The sequence below is a fragment of the Lagopus muta genome, chromosome 22 (genome assembly GCF_023343835.1).
Source record: "Lagopus muta isolate bLagMut1 chromosome 22, bLagMut1 primary, whole genome shotgun sequence".
In the NCBI taxonomy this organism is placed as follows: Eukaryota; Metazoa; Chordata; class Aves; order Galliformes; family Phasianidae; genus Lagopus; species Lagopus muta.
This window is the reverse complement of record NC_064454.1, coordinates 5,390,391-5,416,473: the sequence shown is the minus strand read 5'-3', so window position 1 is coordinate 5,416,473 and position 26,083 is coordinate 5,390,391. Positions and strand designations below refer to the sequence as shown.

Below are 26,083 nucleotides of genomic sequence, written 5' to 3'. Positions count from 1 at the left end.
CAGAGGTATGTAGGAGTTCTGACTGCAGTGCAAGTCAGCTGTAGATCTGTGTCTCCAGATAGTTTTCTTTCCTCCCATCTACAGCAAAGCAACATTTAAAAAATCGTGCTTTGTGATGGCTGTTTACCAAAAAAACTATCCTGAGAAAGGATGTTGGGATTTGCAACTTGGAGGAAGTGGCTTTGTTGTTCCACTTTCAGCTAGAATGCATCACTCTTCTTTATGGAAATTAATAGCTTTTGTTTTCCACAGAATGTTCACCTTCTGCTGCGACTGCTTTGCAAACTGTGACAGGGCCAAATCTTACATAATGACGGATGGCTCAGTCTGCTGTGCTGGAAGCAGTGGGGCTCAGGCAGATCTCTTATCTAGAGTGGTTTTTGAAGCTGCGTTCCATCTAATTCTTCTTGCCTATCTGTAACAGTCCCTTCTGACTTGTCAGTACCCTCAGTCTTCCTCTTACAAGTCCTCAACTTCCTCTTAAAAGCAAAGAGTGACCACCAAACCTTAAGTAAGAGACCTGAAACAAAGAGCTGCTGTGTTCTAAGCATCTCACGCACAGCCTCGGGGAGCTTCAGTGTGATTAATTCAGAGACTCCAAATCAGTCACTGCACAGCTCTGTGCACAAGATAAAAAAGTAGGCTGCCCCAAACCGCGCTGGGTGAGTATTTTTATTTTTGCTATGAACATTTATTTTGATATTTGGAGTCTTTTTTTCCTCCATGAAAAGAAAACTACTGAAACATAGAAGTGCTTGGAATGAAGATTCCCATGCCCAAAAGTGAGGACAGTGGTATCCATGGGATCCAAAAGTGGGCAGTGTGCTATCCGTGGGGTTCTTGTCTTGTCTTTTTCCACATGGATTGAAGAAAGTGACTGTGTGAGGCTTTGGATGGGGCTGTGTGTGTCAGCATTGTGAGATGGAGCAGCCTGGTGAGCGTGTTGGGAAAGGAGACCCTGCAGAAACGCGTTCTGAGGTGGAACCAGAAAGTATTTTCAGGAGTAGGAAAAGAAGTCTAGGAAGAAGTTGGTGGTGAACGAGGAGCAGAGTCTCAGCAAGAGGAATTTCAAAGTTCTGAATGCTGATGCTCCTCTGTGCAGGCTTCTGTGTGCTGAGGGCCTTTATGAAGCCAAGTCCTGCTTTCGCTCTGTGATGAGGACGGCCCTGAGAAGGTGTAGCTCCAGCTGTGTTGTAAGGCAGTGCAGCTGAAGTAAAACTAGGTGAGGTAGCAGGATGCTTTGGCCTGCTGAGCTGAGATATGCTGCACCGACGCATCTTTGGAGCTGAGTGTGAATTTTGTTGTTTGTAGGTCATGCATGCACAAGCGTGAGTTGCGCTGCAGACTGTTACAGCAGACATGCAAAGAAAAGCATTACCCAAACCACAGCTCTCTCCCCTCCACCTCCACAAAGCCCATCCCCCAAACAGATTTTGGTTTTTGAGAGGCAGATTTGAGAGAGTCATGGAAGGCTTGCTGCTGTTTTCAGGATTTTGCTTATGGGATGGGAGGGCAGGGAAAAGCAGAGTGGTTTTGCATCAGCAGCCGTGGGCAGTGAGGCTGTGCTCTGCCTGAAAGGCCTTTGGGACTGTTCTGCAGTCTAGAACAGACCCCACAGCTGTGGCTTTCTGCCCTGTGGTGCTGCACGGAATGGGATGGCAGCACAGGCACAGTGTCAGATATTCACCTTACGTATTTATCACCTCTCCTGGGGCTGCTGCTGGGAGTGTATCTCTGGTACTTCATCTATCTCAGGGTTTGCTGAAGCTGATCCAGAGGGCCTCTGATTTTCACAGTGCAGGAAAAATGAGAGAAATTAATGAGACTTGGATATGATTCATTTCTTGTTTCATTTATTCCTACAGCAAAAATGCCTGTATTGAAAAATGTATGCTGGTAACCGGTACTGCTTGCCTTCCTGTGATCTGTGTGAACACTGGCAGCACATCCCTGCCCGTGGCACTCAGTTGTTGTGGGTTGTGGCATATCTGTGCCTTGGGGAAAGGGGGCATCAGCAGTACTGGGAGATGTGCAGCAGGACAAACAGCACAGTGACCAACCTCAGCACTGCCTGGGCAGACCCAAAAGGCTCCAGCACAAGCTTTCAACATGTGTGGTGTTCTGAAGCAAGGAGGTTATCTCTAGGATAATGTGATTTTAGAATCTGTATCCGAACTTTCCCAAGTTTACAGGGAAAAAAAAATATCCCATTGTTTTCTAAGCAGTGAATATTTGTGAATGTCTCAATTTTGGCAGCACGGAGTCAACCCCCCAAACCACCAGAAAGCTGTATTGGTTAAGGGGAAATGCAACGATGTTCAGGCTGAGCCCTCCCCCCATCTTTCACTCTTCCTTTCCAGGGCTCAGAGCGGTCTCAAACCAGAGACACGTGTGACAGCTGTGCTTCACTGAGTTGTAGGTTCCCAGCTGGGATAGGGCTAACTTTGAGAAGCCAAACATCCACCAGAGATCACATCCCTCCCCGAAGGACTGGAGGAAACCTTCTGCAGGCCTTGGGGTGCAGCTGCAAGCAGTTGGTGTCCCACACGTGTTACCTCTGCTGTTCTCTTTGAGAGAAGATGAAGGTGCTACTGGGCCTGGCTCTGGTGCTGACATTACTGGGTAAGCTGTAAGTCCTTCTGGTGCCTTTATCCTTGCCTTTGGCAGAAGACCCTTTGCTTTCTCTTTGCTGTGAGAGCCACTCGGAGGCTTGTAGGCACGCAGGGCTGGGAGTGTTGAGCATGCCAGTAACCCCTCTAGCATCCGTGAGCTGCATGATCCCTTCCTGCACACACATAGGCTTGGAATTGTCACAGCATCCTGTTGGAGGCCTGTACTTACTGTACCAGGCTCCAAGGCTTTGGAAGATGTAGAAAAGCTTTACCACAACTAAACACAGGGTAAGGCTTCCAAGCTATTGATTTTTGGCTCTGCTTAAGGCAACTGGCCTCCTTGGTCTCCTCGGCTGACATACTCTTCGTGTTTGCCTCCACAGCTGGTCAAGCCCAAAAGAAACCTGTTTGGGAAGCTGTAGCACTTTGCATTCATTACTTACAGGGCATCAGACAAGTGCTTGGTGCCTTGCCAGGGCCCAGCCCTTGGTGGTTGTGGAAGGGCTGAGCAGGGCAGCTCAAGTGCTGGGAAAAATGTCCCTGCCCAAGCAGCTCGCTCTGAATCAGCTCACCTGGCCCTGACACGCAGTGCTGGGCACTCCGTTCTCCTGGCTACGATCTGTTGATGCTTCTCTGCGTTCCTTGCAGTTGGCAGTGCTTCCGTGCTGTGCTGCTCCCCATGGCTCTGCTCTGTGCTGCCTTTCAGCCAAGCAGCTGCCTCTCTTTGCCATTTTGGTCTCACAGATTTCAGGAGATGGAGGCTTTATCTAGAGAAACCTCAGGGGTGTTGTCTGCCCTGCGTGTCTCCCGTTCTGTGCTTTGTGGCCCCCTATGGCAGCAGTGCTGGTCTTGATCAGCTCTGTGTTTTCACGTCCCTCTGTTTTGGCTTTGTTTTGCACTGCTCCACTTCTCCAGAAACCCGCAGAGGTGGTTATGTGGTTGGACACGTCCAAGCTCAGCCAGGAGCCTGTGAGCAAGCGGACAAGAAGCCAGATGGGCAGGTTGTGAAAGGAGGAACCGAGACTGATGCACGGGGGCCGAGTTGCCTCTGGCCAGCTGCAAATGAATGACACTGGTCCTCCCAGCCCGTGACTCACACGAGCCACAGTGCAGGAGCTGCAGCCTTCAGCCCTGAGACACAGAGGGCTGAGCGCTGAGGCCCCAGGTGTCTTCCCCACTCCCCTTCCATGCGGCTTTTGCAGTGAGTGCAGCAGCCCTCGGTGTCTGGCGCCCAGGAGGATGTGCTGCCTCGCATCCCCGGCTTGCCGAAAGCAGGGCTCAGGGAGAGGCTTTGTCTGCAGGGCCTCCCCGCCGCTCCCCGGACTGCTTGGCGCCTTTAGACTCATCCAGAGAGGAGACATCTATGGGGACAGGCAGGCTGCACTCGGCCAGCCTCATCCTGCTGTCCTTGTGCCTGGCAGGGAGGAGCAGCAGCTTGACTGGATGGGTGTTCACAGAGCCCTGGCTCCATGCTAGCGCTGGAGATTCCGTCCTGCTGCGCTGCCTCTTCCAAGACCCAGAGGCCACGGGCTGGACGGTGACCAAAGTGGACTGGCTGCGTGTGCCAGTGGCTGGCAAACAGAAGGTGGGTCAGAACCGGGGGGTGGGCAATGGGAGGGAGAGTCAGGCAGCCCCACTGCTCTTGGAGCTCTGCATGAGGATTGCTCCCCACCTGTGTGCCCCATGCTGTGGCGTTCAGCGCTGTGCTCTGTGGCTTTCCAGGGGTGCACATGCAGGAGGGAGCAAGCTGGGCTCTGTGCATGGTGCTGGCTGTGTGTGTGGGGGGAGAGGCTGCAGTGCTCAGCTTGCTGGGCTCCTCTCACCAGCCGCTCTGTGCCCGGACAGGAGGAGATGGTATTTTATTACTACAGCAACTCTAGTGTCCCTGTGGGCCGTTTCCAAGACCGGGTGCGGTGGCAGGGGGACGTCTCGTGCTGGGATGGCTCTATCCAGCTGCAGGACGTGCAGGTGAATGACAGTGGCATGTACACGTGTGAGATCCGTCTGTTTCAGCACGGCAGCATCTTCAAGAACCACACGATGCTGCGTGTCAGCCCTGCAACACAGAGAGGTGTGTGCCCCAGCAGCTCCCCTCACTTGTCACCCCATCCAACTCCTCGCAAAGGGGTTTCCATACCTACCAGCACGGCTCTGCAGCAGTGCTGGTGTCCCTGTGGGTTGCAGCCCCTGCCTTGGTGTCTCCCTGCAGATAGAGGAGCAGAGAGTGCCCAAGTCCAGGGGCGCACTGGAGTTTGGGCTGTGACCGTGTGCTGCAGCGCCGTGGCCGTGGTGCTGGCTTTCCTGGCAGGACTCAACCTGAGGAAGAGGTACCAACGCTCGCGTCGCTTTGGGTTTATTGAGCTGAGCATCCCCCCGTTGAGCCGCTCCAAGCAGGATGCAGACGCGGAAAGCGGAGCAGGCACTCAGCGCTGCTCCTGCTGCCCTCTAGTGTCACTCTGCCCTTCCTCCCAAAGCGGCTGGGCTCCCCGCTGCCTGCATGGTTGCACCCCTCCGGGTCAAGGGAGGTGGTGGGCACTGCAGGACAGAAGCAAAGCGCCATGGGCTCCACCAGCGTCTCGGTGGGCGCCGTCACCTGGCGACTGCCAAGGGGCATCTGAAGGGTCTCAGCAGTGGGATTCGGGGGTGGGAGGAGCAGGTGATGCTTCCTGCTGGACTTGATGCCTCTGTTGCTTTCCCTCAAGGTCTGCAGCCACCACGGCCCTGGAGAGAGCCAGAAATGATGGCAGCAAGGACAAAGCCAAGGTGGGAGCTCCTGGGACAGGCAGGCTGGCTAAGCACGAAGTTGTACTGCCTTACCTGCCTATTTGCTGCTTGGTTCCAATTGCTCTGCTCTCCCCCCTGCCCCCCATCCTCCTCCATAGGAAGGGCTTTACTCCTCGATCCCTGAAGCTGAGGTGCCTAAGGCTGATCAGGATGCAGGGAAGAAAAGGAGAGCTGAGGAGACCTACATCACCATGGTGAGGAGGGAGCAGCTCCAGGGCTGTGGGACACCTTACACCACCTCCTTCCCGGCTGGTGATGCCCAATGGCCCCAGTGCCTGCAGAGGGACTCACTCTGTCCCTGGTTCCTTGCAGCATCCCTCCATCCTCCATGAGAATGGCATCTACGTGGAGCTGGCCAGGGGGGTGATCCCAGCAGAGTGGATGGCAGAAGGCAGACGGGATGGTGGGCACAGCGAGCAGCCCTACAGCCAACCCCAGCAGGAACTTCCTCATGTCCCAGAGAGGGGGAAATAGCCACACTGGGGCTGTAAACCCCTTAGCCAGCAGCTACATGCAAGACTTCTTTGCTCCTTCGGCTAGTCCCTGTTAAGCTGCTGTCAGCCCTTAACTGATATCTCCATCCTGAGCTGCTGCTGGGACATGGCTTACCTGGCATCTGCAAGGTGACCTGGTGAGGTGTCCCCTTTGGGTCCTTTCTCCCTGGTCCTCAGAAAGGGATGCAGAGGGCATAGTCCCCACTTCCCAGCACTTTTTCCCCCGACCAGCTCCAGGACTGGAAATAATGAGGAGAGCCTGGCTGGGGAGGGGAAAGGGGGAGGGGGAGGCGGGGGGGGGGGGGGAGGGCGCAGCCGTGCGGTCGTATCTTCTGCAGATAATAAAACTCAGCGAGGCCCAGGGAGCCTCCTCCTTTCCTGGCTTCCTTTTACCTCCTGCTTAACTGTGCGATGTCAGTGTGCGCCAAAACCCGCCTGGCTCCAGCGAAATGGGCCGCAAACGGGATCCCTCTGCAGCAGCGGGGTGCCCGTGTGGGGATGGAGCAGAGCGGGGTCCCCCACGTGCGCAGCTCCCACGTGCGCCCTGCCCACGGTGCGACCACCCCTGCCTGCAGCCCAGCCCCGGGACTCGCTGCTCTGGGTGGGCGGGACAGCGATCCCAGCCGCCCCTCCTCCAGGACTGCCGCCCTGCAATGTGCTGGCTCCCCTCCTGCCACTAAATATAGATGTTTGACACCTCCAGGTGCAGAGCTGGGAGCTGGGGACCACCTCCTCGGCTCTGCTGGATGGGAGACTGCAGCACAGGCTGCTCCAGGCTGCACTCCTTGGTTTCACGTTGCCACCCTACTCTCTTTTTCCTGGGTGAGGAGAAGCAGTGGGATTTCAGAAGGAAGCAGCACCTGGAGCCCTTTTTGGGGAGCTGGGTTTGCGTGCGGCCACTGCTGCCTTGCAGCAAGGTGGAAACCATTCCAGTAAAGCAGACCCAGCTCTGCCTGCCCACTGAGCCCCATACATCGCTCTCAAGGGCCCCTTTATGCAGGGACTGAATTGTGCTCTGCCTCCATGGCATCCCTCACCTTTCTCCTCTTTGATGCTGCCTCAGCAAACCACACCACACGAGGACGGGGTGCCTGTGTGGCTGCTGTCACCAATTCCACGATCTCCATGCTCTCTCCTTGCACTGTGCATCCAGGGTCGGAGTTCCTGCGCTGCTGTGTGCTGACCTGGGGCACCTTCAGCTCCTTCCAGGTCCTGTAGAACCTTTGCACTCTGCTTCCAGAAGAGGGTTTCTGTGCTCCCAGAAGGTGCCACATGCTGTGGCCCTGCTGGTATGGGGGCTGCAGGGGCTGACGAATCTCCATGGCCAGGTCTGTGCTGCAAGGTGCTTCCTTGGGCACTGCACTTTCCACGGTAGCCCTGAGCACCGCTTGCTTGCTGAGAGAGAATCTCAGCAGAAACCTGTTCTGACCGTGGTGCTTTGGGGGGATGCTTGGTCCCAGCGAGAAAAGCAAAGCTGTGCTGATGCAGCCCACCCCATTCCCCGCAGCATGGAGCAGTGATGCACCAGGAGCTTCAGCTTCTGTTCAGGGGAAATTTTTTCTGCCCTCCCACTCGCTCTGCTGAAATCCACCAACCATAGCATTTACCGATTTTTTCAGCCCAGCACCGCTCCACCGGCCATATTGGGCTGTGGAAATAAAGCAGCTCTAATGTTATATGTCACCTGCAAATAACCCGGGCGTTCGAAAAAAGCAAACCACCACAACCCACACCAACACCAAGCCCTCTCCACACACCCAACTCCTTCACAATGAGCCCGGATGCCTGGCTCCCTCAGCCTGTCCTGTGCCTCTCTGCCCTCAGCCTGCTGTTCTCGCTGGGTAAGTGCCACCCCAACCCCTTGCATGGGACAGCACCCAGGTGGGGAGAAGCCCCCTCCCCATATCTGGGCCCTGAGAAGCCCCTGTGGGAGAGGAGCAGCGATGAGATGCTGTGCTGCAGGGATGGGGTGAAGATGCCCCGATGCCAAAATCCGCAGCCAGGGTGACCTGCTTGTGGGCAGGGTGGGGGTACGCTGCAGCATTGCCTCTCCTGACAGCCGAGCATCCTGCTTGCTGGGGTTTGCTGCGCACAGCGCTGGTTGCACGCCCTGCAGGGCTGCGGCAGGGATGCTGGCTGCTTTGCTTGGCTGGGGTCAGCCTGGTGGGCTGTGGGTGCTTTGTGCTGTGCTTTGGGGTCAGGGAAGCAGCGGGGCGTGGGGGTGGGGTGTGGGGGGGGGGAGTGGGGGGGGGCTGCGCTCTGCTCTCTGCGTCCCTGCCCTGCCCTGCAGCCAGGAGCGTGTGTCAGCAGGTTTGGAGCTGTATCGATTGGGAAGCAGGGATGCATCCATCACCTCTCCAAGGTGCTGCTCGCCCTGCCCTGGAGCTGCTGGGGGGCTGCCTTGGCTTTAGGAGAGGGACCATCAGATGGAGGATAAAAGCTCAGTGAGGTCTTCTTCAGAGTCTAGGTGTCATTTAACCTCCTGAGCCCAGGGGAGCAGGGTAATGTGTGACAGCACTTGGGCTCGCAGAGCACCAAAGGGCACAGCCTGGATGGTTGGTCCCAGGGGTTTCTTTCACCACTGATCTTGTCTCTAGCTGCTGGAGTCCGCTGGCTAGGGCCATTGCTGGGACACATGCATGTCAGCACTCCTGGGGCATGAGTGAGCTTCCCATGAGGACCCCTTGGCTGCACCGTGGTCCTGCAGTGCTTGGTGTCTGTGCGAAGCTCCTGCCCTCTGCAGAGCACTGGGAGTGCAGCACAAAGCCAAGTGCAGGCTGAGAGCCCGGGACACAGCACATGGCTGGGGGCATTCAGGCTGTGTGGGGGCTTCTGAGGCAAGCAGACACCCAGATCTCCTCTCTGCCAGGATTCCTTGGAGGTGACCATGTTGTGGCTGAGGCAGTAAAGCAAGGACATGCGCTGCTGCAAGGCAATGGGGAAGTGGCTTGGGATTGGCACCAGGTCCCGTCTTGCAGCCAAGATCTGCAAGGCAGAAGGTGTCAGTGCCGTTATTGCTGTCCCATGGGGTGCCGTGCCCCTTTGCAGCCCATCTCTGCCCCGTGCCCTCCTGTGCAAACTGTGGGTGGGTGCTGGGTTGTGGGTGCTGTTGGGGACAGCTGGAGATCTGGGGAGCTGCATGAGAGGAGTGGAGGTGTGCGCCCATGCACCAGCTGAGCAGTGCCAGCCACACTGGGTGCTGACCCAGTTTCTGTGCCAGGAGTGCAGGGAGTGGCTTTGTCCTCCCAGGGGAGAAACTGAGCTCTAGATCCCCTCTCTCCCAGATGGAGGAGCTTTGCATGAGCCCCACAGTGTGTGGGGGAGCATCTGCAGCCCTCCAGGCCTGTCCCTGGCAGCTCCCATCCCGTGCTGCTGTAATGCGTCCTGTCTGGAACAGAATCTGATGAGCACAGCCATAAATTTCCCTCCCTGCAGCCGTGGTGCTGAGCCCTGCAAGTTGATGCTGCATCCACCCTTTTGCATAGCGGGATCGATTCTGCAGCAGCAAAGCCTTGTTTAAGCAGCAAGGAACAGGGATTGCTTGGTGTCAGCAGAATTTGGTGCTGGGAGCCATCAGGCCAGCATGGCAAAGGGGGGCATCAGCCATTGCCACAGTGCTTTCTGCCCAGATCTGGGGGCGTCCCCATGTCCCCCCAAGCCACAGCATGCAGAAGGGCTGAAGGGCACCAGGGTGGGAGGTGGTTATGGATGGGAATCTGTGCCCCTTTAACACATTTGCACTCTCATCTCAGTTCCCACAGGGCTGGGAATGGAGGTGATGGCTCCCCCCATCATCAACGCCATGAATGGCAGCTCTGTAAAGCTCTCCTGCACCTTCAACTCCTGCTACAAGGTGGAGAACAAGCAGTTCTCCCTCAACTGGACGTACCAGGCGTGCATGAACTGCTCTGAGGAGCTGGTGAGTGCCTCAGGGCTGCTGGGAACCCCGGCCTGCATGGGGTGCCCTGGCCATCTCCTTGAATGGGGTGAGCACGGCATGGTGAGGGATGGGGCTTGGCTGGGGGGGACGAGGGCTCAGGGTACCCCAACAACTCTCCCCACTGCGCAGTTCCTTCAGTTCCGGATGAAGATCATGAACAAGCAGCTGGAGCGCTTCGGGAACCGGGTGGAGTTCACTGGGAACCCCACCAAGAACGACGTGTCCTTCACCCTCAACAACGTGCAGCTGGAGGACGAGGGCACCTACAACTGCTACGTCCTCAACCCCCCGGACCGGCAGCGGGGCCACGCCAGCATCAGCCTGAAGGTGCTCACCGAAGGTCAGTGCAGCCCCATTCTCATGCCCAGAGGTACCCTTGGGTGCTGGGTGCCAAGGGCTGACCTTGCCCCGTGTCCCCAGAACCCCCAAAGCGCGATTCGACGGTGGCTGTCATCGTGGGTGCCTCCGTGGGCGGCTTCCTGGCCGTGGTCATCCTGGTGCTGATGGTGGTGAAGTGCGTGCGTCGGAAAAAGCAGCAGAGGCTGAACACGGATGATCAGAAAACGGAGGAGGAAGGAAAGACGGACGGCGAAGGCAACCCGGAGGAGGGCACCAAGTAACTCACCCTGCTTCCCCCATCACTGTACAGCGCGTCCCGTCCGTGTGCTTCCCACAGCCAGGATTGCTGTCTGCCCAGAGTAACCCCCTGCCACCCGCACCGCCAACCCGCCTGGAGCAGGGCGCAGGGAGGAGCAGGGAGGGCCGGGGGGGGGCTGGCTCCTGCCCCACAGCCGGGCTGGGACCGGCTCATCCTTGCTCCATGGAGCATGGGTGCTGGGGATGGGGTGGTGGGGGGGAGAGCACCGATGTCCCCATCCCCGATTCTGCCCATCCTCGTGCTGGGGTGCCATGGTGAGAGGCTCGTGGCTCCCGGTGTGTCACGGACGTGCCCTTCTTGGGCTGTATTTGGGCCTGAGCACCTCATCTGAAGGTGCTGGGCTGATTATTCAGTATGTGTTTACTTCCCGGGGAGATGATTGTAATGGAAAGTGTTCTCCTTATGTGCCAAACCGCAGTGGCGGGGAGAAGGAGCAGCGCGTGCCGGGATGGAGCGGCGCAGCCATCAACCCGAGCCCAGGACCCAGAACTGCCCTCCCCGGCTCCTGAGGGGCCCTGCACAACTCGTACTGCCACGGCCACGCACTGCCAGCCCGTGGGGCCCCGCGGTGCCACCCCCAAAACCCACAGTCCAACTCCTGCCCTGCTTGCAGCTCCCTCCGGGAGCCTTTGGGCAAATCCTTGCCCTGTGCGTCCAGGTCCTTGCAGGGTAGCGGTGCCAGCAGAGACAGCAAGCATTGCATTCCCTGCTGCACCGTGTCCTGCTGTCCCTTGTCCTGCTGTGGCCAGGACGTGCCCTGCTCTGCCCCATTCACCCCTGGGCTCAGCCCGCTGCCTGCACCCACACGCACAGCTGCATCGCTTTGCTGCTCCATTGTGAGCAGTTTTGGGGGCCAACTCCAGCTGTGAGCTCACAGCCAGCCCCACACCTGCCTTCATCTCACTCATGCACTGTCCTTGGATTGCAACTTGCCAATGCATCTGTCTGTACATAGCTGTAAACAACGGAGAGTCTACAAATATATATATAAATCTATATATATATATGGGAGGTGCTGCTATTGGCCATAGCTGTACTTTGGGTTTGCGCCTTCCAATGTTTGTTTTGTTTTTCTTTTTGCCAAACATTCTGCTGGTGGTGTTTTCGCCAAAGCCTGACTGGAGGATGTTTTTATTGCTCTTTGTACAGTTAAACAAACAGAGGAACAACAAAATGCAACGTGTGCGTTGGGTGCTTTCATACCTCTGACTGCAGAGCAAGGTGGCTCCGGGGAGCCCAAGATTCAGGACCAAGCCCTGGGCTGCCCAGAGCCACCCTGCTCTGCCTCACTTGGGCAGCAGTTCTGCTTTGGGTGCTAAAGGAGCGTGGGTCAGGCAGGCACAGCGCAGGTATCTCTCCCCCTGGGGAAGGGCAGGAGGTCGGTGATGCTGCCGGCCCCGCTGTGCTGCAGGTTGTGCTGTACCTGCGGGAGCACAGCACTGGGTGGAAGGAGCAGCCCTCCAGATGGATGAGCAGAGCTGGAGCAATAGGCACCCATAGCTGGCACTGTGGGGGCACTGCTGGGATGGTCACCAGCAAGAAGGTCAAGAACTGGGGACAGCTTTGTCCCCTTGGTGCGACAGCAGCCTGATGTTCTGCATGGAGGGACCTGGGGCAGCGAGCAGAGGGGGAACAGAGCAGGGGTTAAAGGACAACGCTATAGAGCAGGAAGGGTCCAGCAGAGCTTGTATCGAGTCAGGAAGAAACTTTCCCCTGGGATACAGCACCATTGCGTCCGTGCAGCTGCCTCTGCAGTGCCTGCCTGGGGACACCACTCCCCTTTTCCTGCTTGCTTTAAAGGGTCCCCCAAATAGGGACTCGCTGGAGAGCAGGGGGGGCAGCCTGAGGACAGCTCTGCGTGGGAGAGGAGGCAGGGGGAGAGAAAAGCATTGCTCAGGAGAGCTGCAGGCAAGGGAGGGCTGGGGATGGCACAGCAACCAAGCACTCACCGCAGTCCGTGTGCCCGGACCTCCGTCAGCTCCAGCCGGGACGCTGCTGCAGAGCTGGCTGCCAGGCCGCCTCCTCTTCTAAAGGTCGCAGCCAGAGGACCTTGCAGTAAATATAAGGTGCTGATGGGAAGTCCTGCTCCGGCGTCACCACCTCCTCTTTTGCAGGAGGGCTCTGCCTGCTCCGGGAGGTTTGGGAGGGGGCCAGAGCATCCCTGCATCCCTGCTGGAGCTGCTCCCTGCTGAAGCTGAAGCTGTGCAGCGTCTGCTGCATTGTGCTGAAGGCTGCTGCCCAACACTGCTCTGCTCAGCCCTACCCCGTGCCCACGTGGAGGGAAACAGGAGCCATCCTTGGGTGTTTTAACCCTCCCAGTCCCATTTTTGCAGGGCAAATAGGAGGAATGGAGAAGCCTGGCAGCTCCGGGTGCGAGCAGCCAGCAGAAAGGATCCCTGAGCCCTGCATCCCATCCCTCTGGGGAGGTGACAGTGTCCGAGCAGGGGGTGCTCGCCTTCCCTGTAACCAGACACGGCAGCCTTGTGCTGGGCTCAGCAAAAAGAGTTTCCTCTGAGCATCTGTATCCCTGTGCCGGACATCTGAGCACTGTGCCAAATTCCCCAGTGCCTTTTCCTGGCCAAGGCACACATGGCTGGCAGGGAGCAGAGCATGTTCCACATCCACGGTGGCAGCAGATGTCTGACAAGAGCAGTCGGCTGAGGATAGTGGCCAGGGCTGCCAAGTGTGACAGCTCCATCACGCCTGGTGACAGGCAGCGCCGTGCTCCAAGCCCTGGGACTACAAGGGCACAGCTGGCCCCAGCACACTGCAGGCAGCACCTGCCCTGCCACTGCAGGGCTGCTCAGTGGGAGCTCATTGTGCAGGGGCACAATGTCCTGGAGGAGGCTGGCTGTGAGCCTAAGTGCACCGGATTGTATCACCTGGCCGTATCCGTCACCTACCCGTATCTGTCACCTACCTGTATCCATCACAGCCACTGAGACACCTCCTGCAGCATCAGCAATACTCTCTATGCTGCTCCTGTAGCATCGGCTGCCTGCTCTGCCCAGCCCAACCTGCCTGCACTGCTGTCTCTTCTCCAGCTCAGCAGCCCTCACTCCTCACCCCACAGACACAGCTGGCACCCTCGCAGGGTCCCCCAGGATACCCCAGTGCCTCACAAAGCATCCTGCTTTCTCCCTCCTTCCTCCCCGGTGCTTCTGGCTGGCCGGAAAGGAGCGTGGCTGGGACACGTGCCTTGTACCAGGAAGGGGCGCTGTGCCCCCTCCTCTCCTGTCCCGCTGTGCCTGGCCTCGGGATTCGTCACCACCTGCAGATTGCTGCTCAGCACAGTGGTCTCACTCCCTAATGGGCCCTGGGTGGGAAGGCAGAGCTGCATTCTCACACTTCGCATTGCTGGAGGCCTCCATTAGCAGGGGCCGGCCCAGCGCATTTTTGGATGCGGTCTGCCGAAGGTTACGTCTAATGGATGGAGGGTGAGCAAGAGGTTGCAGATACATGAACTTACGGGCAGCCAATTATCTCAGAACACACTTGGGCAGACAAAATAAGTTTTCCGAGCGGCGCCAGGCAGACTTTGGGCACACCTGAACCCATCCATGTACGGCTGCGTCCCCATCTGTGGCTGCAGGGACGCTCGGTGTCACCCCGGGGCTAGCAGAGCGCTGCTGGGGTGGGCGCTGGGCGAGAGCCCGGCCCGGCTCGGTTGTTTTCCAGGCAGAAGAAGGGAACCCACCCGCCGCACGGCTGCATCCGCGCGAGCTCCGAGGCCGGGCGGGTGGGCGGAGCGGGCGGCCCCGCAGGGTGCGGGGGACACCGATGGACGCGGGGACACGGCGGGGCGGGGCTCGGCGCCTCCTCCTCCTCCTCCCGGCGCGGCTCCGCCCGGTTCGGCTCGGCCTCGGCGGGGGCGGCCGGAGCCGGGCGCTGCGGGCAGTCGGGACGCGCCGCAGCCATGGCCCCGCGCCTGCTGGCCGCGCTGCTGGGTAAGGGCGAAGGCTGCCCGCTGCCACCGGGAGCCGGGGGGATCCCCAGAGCCCCGCCCGCCTTGGGGTACCCCGGGTTGGGTGACCCCCGTCTCCTCGCCCGCCCTTCGCTCGCGGCCGCTTTGCATCCGCACCGCAAGGAACCGGACGCCGCTGCTCGGACGAATGTGGCGAGCGCTAACACGATTACCTCTGCTCTGCAGACGGGAGTCCGAAGCGCTGAGGATAAGTGGTTTGGCCAAGGTGACTTCGCAGCCGAGTCCGAGAGAGGGCTCTGAAGTCCCGGCTCCGGCCCGCACCAATCGCTGCCGGCGCACAGCTGCCTCCTGCGAGCGCTGCATCCCGCTTTGCCCCGCTCCGCTGCGCTGCTACCTGCCTGCTAACGGGGATAGCCGTAGGAAAGCAATGCACTGCTTCGGCGCAGCCGCCAGCGCGCCCGCCGACAGGTCATTCTTTTTACGGTTCATTCTGTAAAACAACCGTTTGCATGCGCTTCTCCCCAGCGCGACCCCCGTGCTGCAGAGCCGCCGTAGGGAGCGTGGGGTTGGGGGGCAGCCGAGCCCCCCCCGCTCCCCCTCGGCTGCTCGGAGGACGAAGGAGCCCACAGCCGTCCCCGTGCTGCAGCCCCTGGGCTGCTTCCAAGCTTCCCGCATCAGCCCGCACCCAGCGGGGCACTGCGCTGCGTCGCTCATCCCGGTGCTCCCGAAACCGAAGGCTGCTTTTGCGCTGGGGAAAACTCCCTCGGAAGGTGTGTTTTAGAAGGCATAGTTCTTAAGGTTACTTGAAGTGAGCTGGAGACTCAAAAAGGCGTTTAAGTACTGCGTCCCTGCAAGGGTTTGTCTGCCCCGCTGAACGTGCCCCGGCTCAGTGCTGCTTGCAGAGGGATGTGGAGATGCTGGAGAGCACGTGGGGGTGGAGGTGGCAGTTTGTCCCCCATGCTGCTGGGGGGAGCATCCGTGTGTGGGTGTGGGAGTCCAGGGATGCTGTATTCCCAGGGCTGGCAGCGGGCTCCTGGCTGCACCTGGCTGACCTGCTGCTGAGCGCAGCCCGGAGCTCGAGAGCTCCTCCTCTGTAGCCTCCAGGTGGAAGGGGACCCGTGCCAGGAGGTCACGCTGATTTCTGTGGACAAGGAATGTTTGTCCGGAGTGGCTTTTTCACAGAGGTTGGAGGCGCCCGGTGCCTTTCTGGATGAACCCTCTGAGCTCTTTCCATCACGGCAGTGGTTCCCAAACCAGCTTGCCAATGCAGGGCTGCCAGCCGCCCCTTTGGGGAAAGCCTTGCTCTGAGCTACTGCTGCTCTCTTGCACCCCAGGTGCACACTCCTCTGCTTGGGCAGCGGGGCACTGGTTCTGCTCCCCATCCATCTCTTGCAGTGGTGCTGCTGCTGGGGTAAAGCAGCCCCAGGCAGGGGCTGATGTTGGCCCTGAGGGGCACAAAGAGGGGCTCTGATGGCACCAGGTGCAGCTGCATAGGGCACACGGTGTCAAGTGGAGCAACAGCTCCCATCGGTGACCTCTCAGTGCGTTTCCTCCAGGCTTTATTTAGTGGCAACTTATTGCTTCTGCCTTCCTGAGATCACAGGACGACAGGAACAAGATCAGCCTCCATTTACCCTGTGCATGTCATTCAGATTATGTTTATGATGTTATAACCGTGGCAGGTAGGATTAGAAGTGTCACAAGCCAGAAGGAATCGTCTTTCCTGCAAGTAAGTGTCCCCTTGCAGCACCTGCCTCCTCAGGCATCCTGCAGAGCCAGGCATCCCCAAGGCTGGAGGCACAGCCCCAGCTCCCCAGGACACCCCTGGCATACCCAGGGCTGCACAGCTCCCAGCATTCGAGGGAGCCTCCAGCAGAAGGAGAAATGCTTCTTTGTAAAGTTAAGTAACTTCCCCTGCAGTGCTTCGATGCAGCACTGCAGCAGGGCCCAAAGCCCAGGATGCAGGGCTCTGGGCTTGGCTTGGGCTGCGACGTGCCTGGGGAGCTGTTAGCATGGCATGTGTGGGAGAATAAATCAGCGTGGAGGCGGCTGCAGGGGGTGGAGGCTGAGGGCAGCTCCTCTGAGTTGGGTGCCAGCAGCTCTGGGAAGCGGCTGTGGGACCAGCAGTGACCCCATGGCACAGCTGTCAGCGCTCAGGGGGAGCTCTGAAGGTGTGGGTGGGTCCTGCTGAGTGCTGGGTTGTGCCATGGCACATGGATGGAGCCCCGGAGCACGGCATCCCTGTGCCAGGGCCATTCCTTGAGAGAGACCCCGGCACCTCCTGCAGCTGGGATGTTCCAGCTCCCCGAAGTGCTTCTCCCTGCCAGCACAAGGGAGAGCAGTGCTGAAGGTCGTCCATTGGCAGCAGCAGCTGTAGGCAGGGCACGCTGTGCTGCTCTGCCAGGACCCGCTGCTCCGCTGCTGGGGTTAAGGGAAGGGCAGGGCAGGCTGGCAGCCATCCAGGGCAATGATGCTAATTGGAGTTTTAGCTCTTTCTTTGAGAACAGAGAGCTTTGCTTTGCTTTCAGAGTGCTTTTGCCTTTTTTTTTTTTTTTACCCCCTCCCCTTCCCCTTTAAAGCTTAGCTGAAGGCACCGAGGATGACATGCAAATCAGGGCTCCCATTTGCATACTTTATCCGTGGTGATATTATGGATCCCTTTGAATCTGCGCTGTCTCTGGGGGAGCCAGGCAGGGCCTGATGCTGTCCTGTAGATGAGAGCAGTGCTGTGGCCGTGCCCAAGGGATGAGGGCAGCTGGAGGGGCCCTGTGCTGCTCCCTGGCACTGTATTTCTCCTTGCAGCAACTGCTCCTCACGCTCTCCTCCCACCAGGTCTGTACATCCTCGCCATTGCCTTCGCCCTGGAGGTGTCAGTGGGGAAAACCAACACTGTGATGGCTCTGAATGGCTCCGATGTCCTGCTGCCCTGCACCTTCACCACCTGCATTGGCTTCCAGGACCTGATCTTCACATGGTACTTCAACTCGACGGAGCTGGTGGGTGCACTCCAGGCTTTGCCTGTGTTTTCCTGGCAGCTCCTTTCAGATGCGCTTCTCACTGCCTGTTTTCCTCCTCCCGTGGGATGCACTCCCTCTGAGCAGCTCCAGCTCAGGGAGAAATGGAATGGTGCAAAGAGGGAGCACCTGTGCTTTGGAACAAAGCTGGCCTGGAGTTTCTGCCACCTAAATCTGATTGTTTTTCATAATTCACAAATTGGCTATGCTTTAGGCAAAATATAGTTAATTTTCTCCTCCTGTGCTTGCTCTGAAATGCTACAGCTTCGGTATAGATGTGCTTCCCTCCTGCTGTGCACACTGCTCTCCTGCTGGTGAGGAGGAGGATTTGGAGCAGCTCTGTCTTTAGAACCAGAATGGTCCCAGAATGAAGGGACCTTTCCCTGCCCCAGAGTAGTGCAGATCTGTGTGGCCCATCGCAGTGCTGCAGGGTGGTGGCACTGACCCACCGCATCTGTGCTTGGCCGTGCTGCTGCCATCCTGTGCCCTCATGCAGGAGCTGGGCAGGGCAGGAGTGCTGCATCCCACCGACCCCACCGTGCCTCTGCAGATCTACCACGGCAAGATCAAGAGCAAAACCTCTGAGCCCGTCCTCGTGGTACGCAACCCGCGGGTCGAGTTCGTCGGTTCCACCACCGGGAAGGACAACAACATCTCCATTGTCCTGAAGGACGTGGAGCTCAGCGACGCCGGCAGGTACACCTGCCATGTCCTCAACCCCAAGGAGAAGAAGGCGCAGCACAATGCCACCATCTTCCTCACCGTGGTCCATAAGAGTAAGTGCTGCTGGGGGGTGCTGAGCACTGGGCTCACGGTGCCTGGGGGTGTCCTGACTTGAACCCCCTCCACCCCTCCTGCCCGGCAGTGGAGAAGACAGACAACACCGTGACGCTCATCATTGTGGGCGTTGTGGGCGGACTCATCGGCCTCCTCATCCTCTTCATGCTTGTCAAGAGGGTCGTCCTCTTCATCATCAAGAAGACCCAGGATGGGAAGTGAGTGTGGGCACCGTGGGGGGGCTGCTGGGGGGCGGTGGGGCCGGATGTCAGCTGTGTGCTCCTCGCAGGAAGGAGTGCCTCGTCAGCTCCTCGGGCAACGACAACACAGAGAACGGCCTGGCGGGCTCCAAGGCGGAGCAGAAAGCCCCCCAGAAGGCATGAAGCAGCCCTGTGCCCTGGGGAGGCGAGGTGGGGGCCGGCGGGGAGCCTCTCGCTTTTGTTTCCTTTCCAAACTGCCAACGCTCGAGACATGTTTCTATTACACACGTGCCTGCAACCTGCGCTGCTTCTCGGAAAACTTTGGCTGCTGCAGGGACTGGGGGGCTTCAGGTAGATGGGATGGAGCCAACTGCCTGCCCTGCCCTGCGCTGGGGCCAGAGGGGCCGGGGGTGCCGTGCCGTGGGTTTGTGCTGGTTCTGCCCGTACTTACATCCCCTCGTCTGAAGGCAGTGATGCTTTCAGGGCTGGCTTTCCAAGGCTTTGCTCATTACGTGGATATTTTTATATTAGACTCCAATGGGAAAGTGGCTGAGTGCATTTCCCTTTCCCCTGAGGAAAGCTGTGGGGGGAGCACAGTTGGATCCTATGAGAGGAGCAGGGCCAGGGCTGCCCCGTCCCGCTGCCCATCCTGCCCCTGGCTGGCGGGGTGACCCTGGGATGTCACCGTGCCTCAGTTTCCCCATCTGTAAAATGGGGAAAGCAGTGCTGCTCTACCTCACAGGGATTGCTGTGAGGCTTCTTTGGCTCACTCTTTGTAAAGCGTCCCCGCAGAGGGTTTTGGCACTGGGGAGACTACGCTGAGTTTCACTTTCCCCATCTGTAGCGCAGGGTTCAGCCCTCGGCTGCCCCCCAGGGGCTTTGCACAGCACTCCGAGCTCCCAGGCAGAGGCACACTGCGAATGCCCCGCGTTACCCCTGTCGTGCATGAGAGCTTGGGCTGGAGCCGCCCCGAGACCCCCGTCCCCCCTCACAGAAAGCCTCCAGGGCAGGAAGGGATTTTTTTTACAGAACTGTTTTTAGCTGTCCTATAACCCGTCAGCCTTTTTTAGTCGGTATCTGGACACAGTTCCACCTACCCCAGGATATGCAATGCTGTACTATGCATGGATTATTCCTCTGGCTTGATGGAGGAAGTCAACATAACCCCTGTCTGAAATGCAGTTCTGTCTGTACGCCGACAGATGCAGTGTGGAATGCAGTGCAGGGTGGGGGGAGTTCTGCAGGACCCCTTCTCCTGGGGCCTTCCGTGGCTCTGTGGGATGAAGGCACTGCCTGAGGTGTGAGCTGTGATGGACACATATGTACACACATGTATCAACACCTGTAGGAGATACCTGCAATAAACACCAGGTGTGCACCATGTGCTGCGTGATGGCTTCAAACACCTTTTTGCACCGTTAGGGTTTGCCCAGCTTTGCCTTGAGCGAAATAAAGTTTCGGTTTGCAAGGGTTAACTCTCTGGCTTGGACTCCTCCAGGTGTTCATTTGGCCCCTGCTTGCTTTAAGAAGAGCAGGGATAGGAAAGCAGCCCAGCCCAGCACAGTGGGCTGGTTGCGGGACAACCAGCGAGCAGGAGGGACAGACAGAGCCTTCAGAGGCTGCGTGGAAAAAAAAACCACAAATACTTTATTTTAATGGCGATACACTGAAGCACAAACATCGTTTATCTCTGTAAAACAGTAATGAGCAAAGAGCAGCGTAGATCCTGACGCAGCAAGATCAGCACAGGGCAATAAATTAATCTTTCTCTGGAAGGGAGCTCCAGCTGGGTGCATTCTGAGGCTGCGGCCGCTGCCTGAGCTGCCCTTTGCCTCCTCGTCCGGGCCCCAGCACGGCACCAGTGTCCTGGCAGGTCTCAGAGCTCTGACTGCAAGGGGAGAGAGGAGAGGAATGGTACAGAGAAGCCACAGCACAGCAGTGACAGTAAGGTGCAAAGGGCACTGACCCTGCGGACGGCGTAGATCCAGTCGAGGTACATTCGGACGCTGGTGTAGACACCGGGTGTGCTGGGGGTGCCACAGCCGAAGCCCCAGCTGACGATGCCCACCACCTGCCAGTGCCTGTTTGAATACAGCAGCGGCCCTCCGCTGTCCCCCTGCCAAAGATCAACGCTGGCTGTGAGCATCACTCTGGGCACGCATCCCCTCCGTGGGGCTGTTCTATAGAGCAACCTGCCCAGTTCAAAGAGTGGGCACCCCAGTGTGGTGGGACACCCGATGCTGCCCCTCACCTGGCAGGTGTCCACCCCGCCCTCGGGCAGCCCTGCACACAGCATCTTCTGCGTCACCTTGCCGTGGTACGCCTCCAGGTTGCACCTCTGCACGCTGCTCAGCCTCACCTCCGCCTGCTGCAGGGTCTCTGACAATTTGCCTGCACACAGCAAAAAGTGGCCGCTCAGAGGTGTCCCCAAGCAGCCCCCCCAAGCAGCGTGGAGCCCGCGATGTCCTGCTCACCGTTCTGCTGCGTGTAGCCCCAGCCTATCACCCACAGCGGGGTGCCCGGCTCCAGCTCCTCATCAAAGTAGGGCAGGCAGATGGGCTTGGTGCTGTCTGCAGGGCAAGGCACAGTGAGGTGCAGAAGGTGCTGCTAAGCACCCCAAGCACGGCGTGCAGCCAGCACAGCCCAGGCAGTCGGTGCCTCCATCCCTCTGCACCACGTTATGCTGTAACACAGGCTGACCTGCCACGGCCGTGGGAGCCTGGGATCGTGGGTGCAAGGTGCTGGGGTGCACCACATCTCACCTGAGATACGCAGAGGGACCTGCAGCTTCACCAGCGCTATGTCATTGTTATTGGGAGACGTGGGCATCCGCTCGGCCAGGAAGACCTTCTCCACGGTGAGGGTGGCAGGGCCAGAGAGGACGTGGGAGCCGGCCTTCACGCGCCAGCTGGGGATGATGGGGTTGTTCCTGCACACGGACACATTACTGCTCCCATCCCTCCCATCCACTGCAGGCACGGTGCTCCCCATGCGCTGCTCAGCGCTGCTAGGGGACGCTTCAGCCCCGGCTCACCTGAAGCAGTGCGCGGCGGTGAGGATCCAGCGGGGGTCGATGATGCTGCCGCCGCAGATGTGCTCCCCGCGGTAACGCAGGCTGACCTGCCATGGCCAGGCCTCGATGGCCGCCGGCCGCCCGCCCAGCACACGCGGCGTCCGCACGCTTTCCCCGCAGCCTTCAGCGGGGCAGAGCAGGATGTGAGCTCAGGAAGGGACCGCTGGGATGGAGGCTGCCATGGCCTCACCCCTCTCCACGCCGCTGTGTCACCCCTCGGTGGCACGCTTGGCACACCCCCTTTTGTTCTCTGTTTGCACATTGTCCCCAGGCTTGCCCAAATCTGGTCACCCCCGGGTTTTGCTTTCCAGCCCACCGTGGGGTTTGTTTAATCAGAGTAATTCATCAGCAGAATTGAACCCACCCAGAGCCAGAGCTGTGCGCACGGGGCTGACCTGGGGGCAGCACGAAGCCCTGGGTGCCCTAAGGCACAGACTTGTCCAAATACTTACTGGAACAAAGGAGTGAAACAACCGATCCAGAAAGGCACTTCCTAGAAGAGGGAGGAGAAGGGCTGTGTCCTGCACAGGAGCGGCTCCAGCTCAGCACCAGGAGTGGCTCCCACGGGTGGCACTCACCTGCCTGGCTCAGGCAGCTGCAGGCGGCCGCTGCTCAGCACCAGCTCACGGGGAGGCAGGGGCTGTCCTGCACCTGCATCCACTGCGTAGAATGTTGGGGTGCTGGAAGAGATGGGCACGGGTCAGGGCATGGCCAGGGGTTGGATATGGGCTGGGACTGAGACTAAGGGGTTATCCTGCTCTAAAGATTTAGGAGCAGGTCCCAAATATTCACCCATAGCTCCAATAGAGCGCTGAGACGGAGAGGGAGCAAGAGCTTAGGAAGGGGATGGGACCCTCCAAGAAATAGGAGAAAGGGTGGGGGGACAGAGAAAGAGGTTTGGGAGTTGGGCATAGCAGGGACGCAGCACTGGGCTCCTCTGGGGAGCTGCCAGGCTCCGTGGGCACAGCGAGTGCTCTGCGTGCTGGGGATGGGCTGAATCCATTAGTGCAGAACTCTGAGTGCTCCATAAGTAAACAACAGCCCACTCAGAGAGGCTTTTAGGGGAGAGTGATAGATTGAAGCGAGAGAGGTGTGGGGAAAGCAGCTACCTGCTGTAGCCCATTTCCTCACAGGCTGCTTTTGCCAGCGCTGCGCTGAAGTGGTCAGAACAGATGCAGGACCAGGCTCCAGTGTTCCTGTTTAGCACCTGCAGGATCGATCTGTCCTTGGAAAGGCGAGCTGCAGGGAGGGACAGAGTCACCTTTGCCTTGGGTCACCTTGCTGGGCGGGGGCTTGGCTGCATCGTGGGGCTCCGTGGAGTGTCTGGCACTCACCAGCAGCCTGCGGCCCCTCGGGGACCTCCTGGGGACAGCTGGCCTCGTCCTCGCCGTTCAGGCAGTCCGCCTCTCCATTGCAAACCTGCTCGAATGGCACCAGCTTCAGAGGCTGCTTGCAGATGAAGTAGTGGTGGTCCAGGTAAACCTTGACTGGGGAGAAGCAGGGAGCTCAGCTTGGGGCAGGATGGAGGTGGCACAGCCACTCCCAGCCGAGCACTGGGCAGGAGCAGGCACAGAACAGAGCAGGAGCCGCACCCAGGAGCCCAACTGCAGCCAGGCAGGCGAGGACGAGCACGGTCACCAGGATGGGGATGCCGATCCTCTTCCAGGACCTCTGGGTCTCTGAGGCTTTGTCTCTCGTGCCGGGTTCTGCAACACAGAGCAGGGAGCCTGGCAGTGCCACCCCATCTGGCTGCCCCCATGGCACCCCTGGCCCCGTGGGCATTACCTTCACCGTTCAACCGCTCGGAGGCTGGGTCCTGTAAAGTGGAAGGGAAAAGCAGGCAGTGAGCTGAAAGAGCCAGCAAAGTGCTGCTGCTACATGGTGGAGTCAGCAGCAGGAAGGCCAGCTCGCCCCATGGTGCTTGCTACACCAAGTCCCAAGCTGACGTTGCCCAGGAGGGCAGCCCAGAGAAATGAGAACCACTGTGCTGGCTGGGCACAGAGCCTGCCCTGTGTTCAGCAGGGTTAGCTGGCAAACTGCCCCAGCAGGCTGCTGGAGAGACAGTGAGTGAGAGAACCTGCCTTATCCCAGCGCATCATCACTGGGGCAAGCAGCTGTGGTGTTCCCCAGCACATCACCAATACGGTTCCAGTAATGTATACATGCCAAGCAATTATGATCCTAATTCAACAGAGGCTTAAAACTTCAGGTTTTATGAAACAAACGCTTCCAAGCGTTCCATGTCTTATGCACCAAGAAATGAGTGTGGCTGCCAGGCTGTGCCACTCAGGCATGTTGCAGTGGGTGATGGCCTCTGGCTGGCCCAGAGCAGGGCCTGAAACTCTCTGCTCCAACAGGCACAGTTGCTGCACTCTGCAGGGCTGGGGAAAACCAGCCCAGCCCATGGGAACAAGTGCTCTCAGGTGGGCAGGCAGGGCTGTGCTGCTGCTAGGAGACATGGCAACAGCGCTGGGGCAAGCGATGAGCGCAGCACTGATCTTGCCTGGGTCTTTCAGGACTCTGTTCCTCTAGGAGCTCCCCGTAAGAGAGACGTGTGGCTGCAGGAGTCCCACTGTGCTGCACACAGAGCAGCCCCAGATTTGGCAGGGACCGGCTGGGTGGGCTCAGGCAGACTCATTTCCTGCCCTGCTCGCAGCTGCTGCCTGAGAGCTGGTGCCTTGGAATTGAGCTCCTGGGTGCTGTGGGAGCAGCATGGCTGCATTTCATCCTAGTGCCCTTCAGCCCTGAGAGCATTTCTGCAGCTGCTACTTCTGGACACCACCACGGCAGGTAAGGGTGGACTTATTGCACCAAGAAAAGGGATATTAAAATGGGAGCTGCCTCAGGGGCTGTCTTTGCAAGGGTACCTGCTTGCTCTCGAAGCCTAAAAGCAAGAACTTCACTGGTTAAATTCAAAGCCAGAGCTGTGCTAGCTCCTGTGTGGAATGCAGGCACACAATTTCCTTGGGAACCCATTGCTACCGTAACTAATTGTGCCCCCATGCCTTATTGTCTGGAAAAACACAAACGCAGCTGTGGCTGGCCTGCCCTCAGTTGCTGCCTGGGCATAGTGCATCCACTGGGCTGTGCTGGGAGCCTGTACCACAGCTCCTGGAGGTGGGATGCTCCAGTTTAACATAGCTTCAGCCTGCGCTAAGGGCTGTGTCCCAAGCCCTGCTGCCTCCTTGGCTGCAGGGAATCCAACCCGTGTGCATGCAGCATTGATCCTGTGCAGGGGCTGAGGTCCCCATCCCAGTGCTGCTGGGGAGTTTTGTTGGGCCATGCATTGCCGCTCAGCTAAAGAAAGCTTTTGGTCTAGGATAGGGACTGCATGCCAGCCTGGGGGTAGATGGCCACGGCTTTGCTTGCTAAAAACCCCTGCAGCAAACAGCGCTGAGCTGTCAAGGGGAACAGCGAGAGCTCAAGGGAGGGCTGGGGAGCAGAGAACTCACCATGTTCCTCCAGCTCCCGGGGGGGGGGGGGGTCTTCTGCCAGCAGAAACCCAGCGAAAATCCCAGGCACGGGGAGGCCGTGGGCACCCTCTGCCCCACGCCGCTCCCACGGCCCCGCGCTGCTCCCACCACCCTGTGCCGTGCTGCTCTGCCCCGCGCCGCGCTCACACTGGGGCAGAACCGCCCCAGCACTCCCTAAAACCCACAAGAGGAGTTGTGAAACAGGAATTATGATTTGTATTGTAATATAACACCGGTCTATCAGCAGCACCATCACCTGCAGTAATCTCCCCAGGTTCTGCCGCTGGGTGACTCACCTGCGGAGCCACTGTCACAGAATCACTGATCAGGAGCGAGCTGACTGACAGAGCAGGATTTTTTCATGCTTCTCTACAGATGATGAGAAGAAACACAGCCTTCCCGCTCTTCGTCCATCCCTTCCGCATTGTGCTGGGTTGTTTTCAAACAGAGATTCTGGTAGGTGGAGGAGGAAAGAAGAGTTTATACATGAGGTTACAGGGCCAGTGCATGTCCCTGTCCCTGGGGTCACTCGGGAGCGTGCCTGCAGCACCGCACTGTGTGACGCAGGGAGGAAGGGCACAGTGCTGGGAGGTGACATGTGGGGCAACAGCAGTTCAGTGTCCTGGACTGGCTGAGCCCCACCAGATGGGTGCAGCAGAGGAAGGATGCAGCACGTGGCCCCCAAACTCCCTGAGGTGGATGGATGCTGGAGGATGGGCATGCAAACCTGCAAACCACATTGCTCGGTGGGGGTGCCGTGCCGTGCTGGATGGATGTGCTGCTGTTGCTCAGGACAGGGCTGGCAGTGCTGTGGGCAGAGGGGTTCCTGCAGCTCCCCAGTAGCAGGTGCTTGTAAAGGGTAGGATGATGCTTAGCTTTGGGGTGCGGGAGCTTCTCTGGCTTCCTGTAGGCTGGGGTCAGGGAGTGTGCAGCTTGCACAGCTCCTGGCTAGAAAGTCGTGCAGACTCATGCTGGAAGTGGTGGGTGTGCAGGATTTGTGAGCAACTAATTACCTCTCTTCTTGTTGTAATTGAGCTTTCCCAACAGCTGGGGAGAGAGCTGCTGCCAGCTGTGAGCACAGTGCCAGCGGGAGCCCGCAGAGCATCACATCCCTACAGCTCACAGCCAGGGAC

At 58.7% G+C, this 26,083-nt stretch overlaps 4 protein-coding genes across 6 annotated transcripts; 3 read left to right on the top strand and 1 right to left on the bottom strand.

Annotated features, from left to right (window-relative positions):
* Nucleotides 1–480: 480 nt before the first annotated feature.
* On the top strand, nucleotides 481–6,165 carry LOC125703725 (junctional adhesion molecule-like). Its single transcript, XM_048968546.1, has 8 exons — nucleotides 481–662; nucleotides 2,361–2,622; nucleotides 4,034–4,197; nucleotides 4,458–4,683; nucleotides 4,822–4,939; nucleotides 5,315–5,375; nucleotides 5,495–5,590; nucleotides 5,709–6,165. Exons 2-8 carry the CDS (start codon nucleotides 2,580–2,582, stop codon nucleotides 5,868–5,870), a joined length of 870 nt encoding a protein of 289 aa, XP_048824503.1. The 5' UTR covers nucleotides 481–662; nucleotides 2,361–2,579; the 3' UTR covers nucleotides 5,871–6,165.
* A 1,255-nt stretch (nucleotides 6,166–7,420) lies between these two features.
* On the top strand, nucleotides 7,421–11,665 carry SCN2B (sodium voltage-gated channel beta subunit 2). Of its 2 annotated transcripts, XM_048968548.1 has the most exons (5): nucleotides 7,421–7,731; nucleotides 9,643–9,809; nucleotides 9,960–10,170; nucleotides 10,251–10,446; nucleotides 10,907–11,664. In XM_048968548.1, the coding sequence occupies exons 1-5, from the start codon at nucleotides 7,662–7,664 to the stop codon at nucleotides 10,995–10,997; spliced, it is 735 nt and encodes a 244-aa protein (XP_048824505.1). In that variant the 5' UTR covers nucleotides 7,421–7,661; the 3' UTR covers nucleotides 10,998–11,664. The 2 variants fall into 2 exon arrangements, with proteins under 2 accessions (XP_048824505.1, XP_048824506.1); XM_048968549.1 differs by having other exon boundaries at nucleotides 7,435–7,731; nucleotides 10,251–11,665.
* A 2,110-nt stretch (nucleotides 11,666–13,775) lies between these two features.
* On the top strand, nucleotides 13,776–19,795 carry SCN4B (sodium voltage-gated channel beta subunit 4). 2 transcript variants are annotated; one of them, XM_048968544.1, is made up of 6 exons: nucleotides 13,776–14,435; nucleotides 14,639–14,678; nucleotides 17,246–17,409; nucleotides 17,978–18,203; nucleotides 18,293–18,422; nucleotides 18,494–19,795. In XM_048968544.1, exons 1-6 carry the CDS (start codon nucleotides 14,049–14,051, stop codon nucleotides 18,585–18,587), a joined length of 1,041 nt encoding a protein of 346 aa, XP_048824501.1. In that variant the 5' UTR covers nucleotides 13,776–14,048; the 3' UTR covers nucleotides 18,588–19,795. The 2 variants fall into 2 exon arrangements, with proteins under 2 accessions (XP_048824501.1, XP_048824502.1); XM_048968545.1 differs by lacking the exon at nucleotides 14,639–14,678 and having other exon boundaries at nucleotides 14,332–14,435.
* Nucleotides 19,796–20,280: 485 nt separating this feature from the next.
* On the bottom strand, nucleotides 20,281–25,203 carry TMPRSS4 (transmembrane serine protease 4). The gene is given in 14 exon segments (XM_048968130.1): nucleotides 20,281–20,292; nucleotides 20,371–20,520; nucleotides 20,656–20,795; nucleotides 20,879–20,974; nucleotides 21,167–21,333; nucleotides 21,439–21,598; nucleotides 21,930–21,970; nucleotides 22,056–22,157; nucleotides 22,587–22,716; nucleotides 22,812–22,964; nucleotides 23,070–23,183; nucleotides 23,263–23,293; nucleotides 24,930–24,959; nucleotides 24,961–25,203. Coding segments are annotated over 14 exon segments (1,569 nt in total).
* Nucleotides 25,204–26,083: the final 880 nt, after the last annotated feature.

What these genes read in the sequence shown, in the direction of transcription:
- LOC125703725 (XM_048968546.1), top strand. Translation starts at nt 2,580, where the DNA reads ATGAAGGTGCTACTGGGCCTGGCTCTGGTGCTGACATTACTGG. An exon ending in CAGCCCTGCAACACAGAGAG is followed by an intron (nt 4,684 to 4,821) that starts GTGTGTGCCCCA and finishes GTCTCCCTGCAG; the next exon opens with ATAGAGGAGCAGAGAGTGCC. An exon ending in GCAGCAAGGACAAAGCCAAG is followed by an intron (nt 5,376 to 5,494) that starts GTGGGAGCTCCT and finishes CCTCCTCCATAG; the next exon opens with GAAGGGCTTTACTCCTCGAT.
- SCN2B (XM_048968548.1), top strand. Translation starts at nt 7,662, where the DNA reads ATGAGCCCGGATGCCTGGCTCCCTCAGCCTGTCCTGTGCCTCTCTGCC. An exon ending in TGAACTGCTCTGAGGAGCTG is followed by an intron (nt 9,810 to 9,959) that starts GTGAGTGCCTCA and finishes CCCACTGCGCAG; the next exon opens with TTCCTTCAGTTCCGGATGAA. An exon ending in CCTGAAGGTGCTCACCGAAG is followed by an intron (nt 10,171 to 10,250) that starts GTCAGTGCAGCC and finishes CCGTGTCCCCAG; the next exon opens with AACCCCCAAAGCGCGATTCG.
- SCN4B (XM_048968544.1), top strand. Translation starts at nt 14,049, where the DNA reads ATGTACGGCTGCGTCCCCATCTGTGGCTGCAGGGACGCTCGGTGTCAC. An exon ending in GGATAAGTGGTTTGGCCAAG is followed by an intron (nt 14,679 to 17,245) that starts GTGACTTCGCAG and finishes TCCTCCCACCAG; the next exon opens with GTCTGTACATCCTCGCCATT. An exon ending in AAGAAGACCCAGGATGGGAA is followed by an intron (nt 18,423 to 18,493) that starts GTGAGTGTGGGC and finishes TGCTCCTCGCAG; the next exon opens with GAAGGAGTGCCTCGTCAGCT.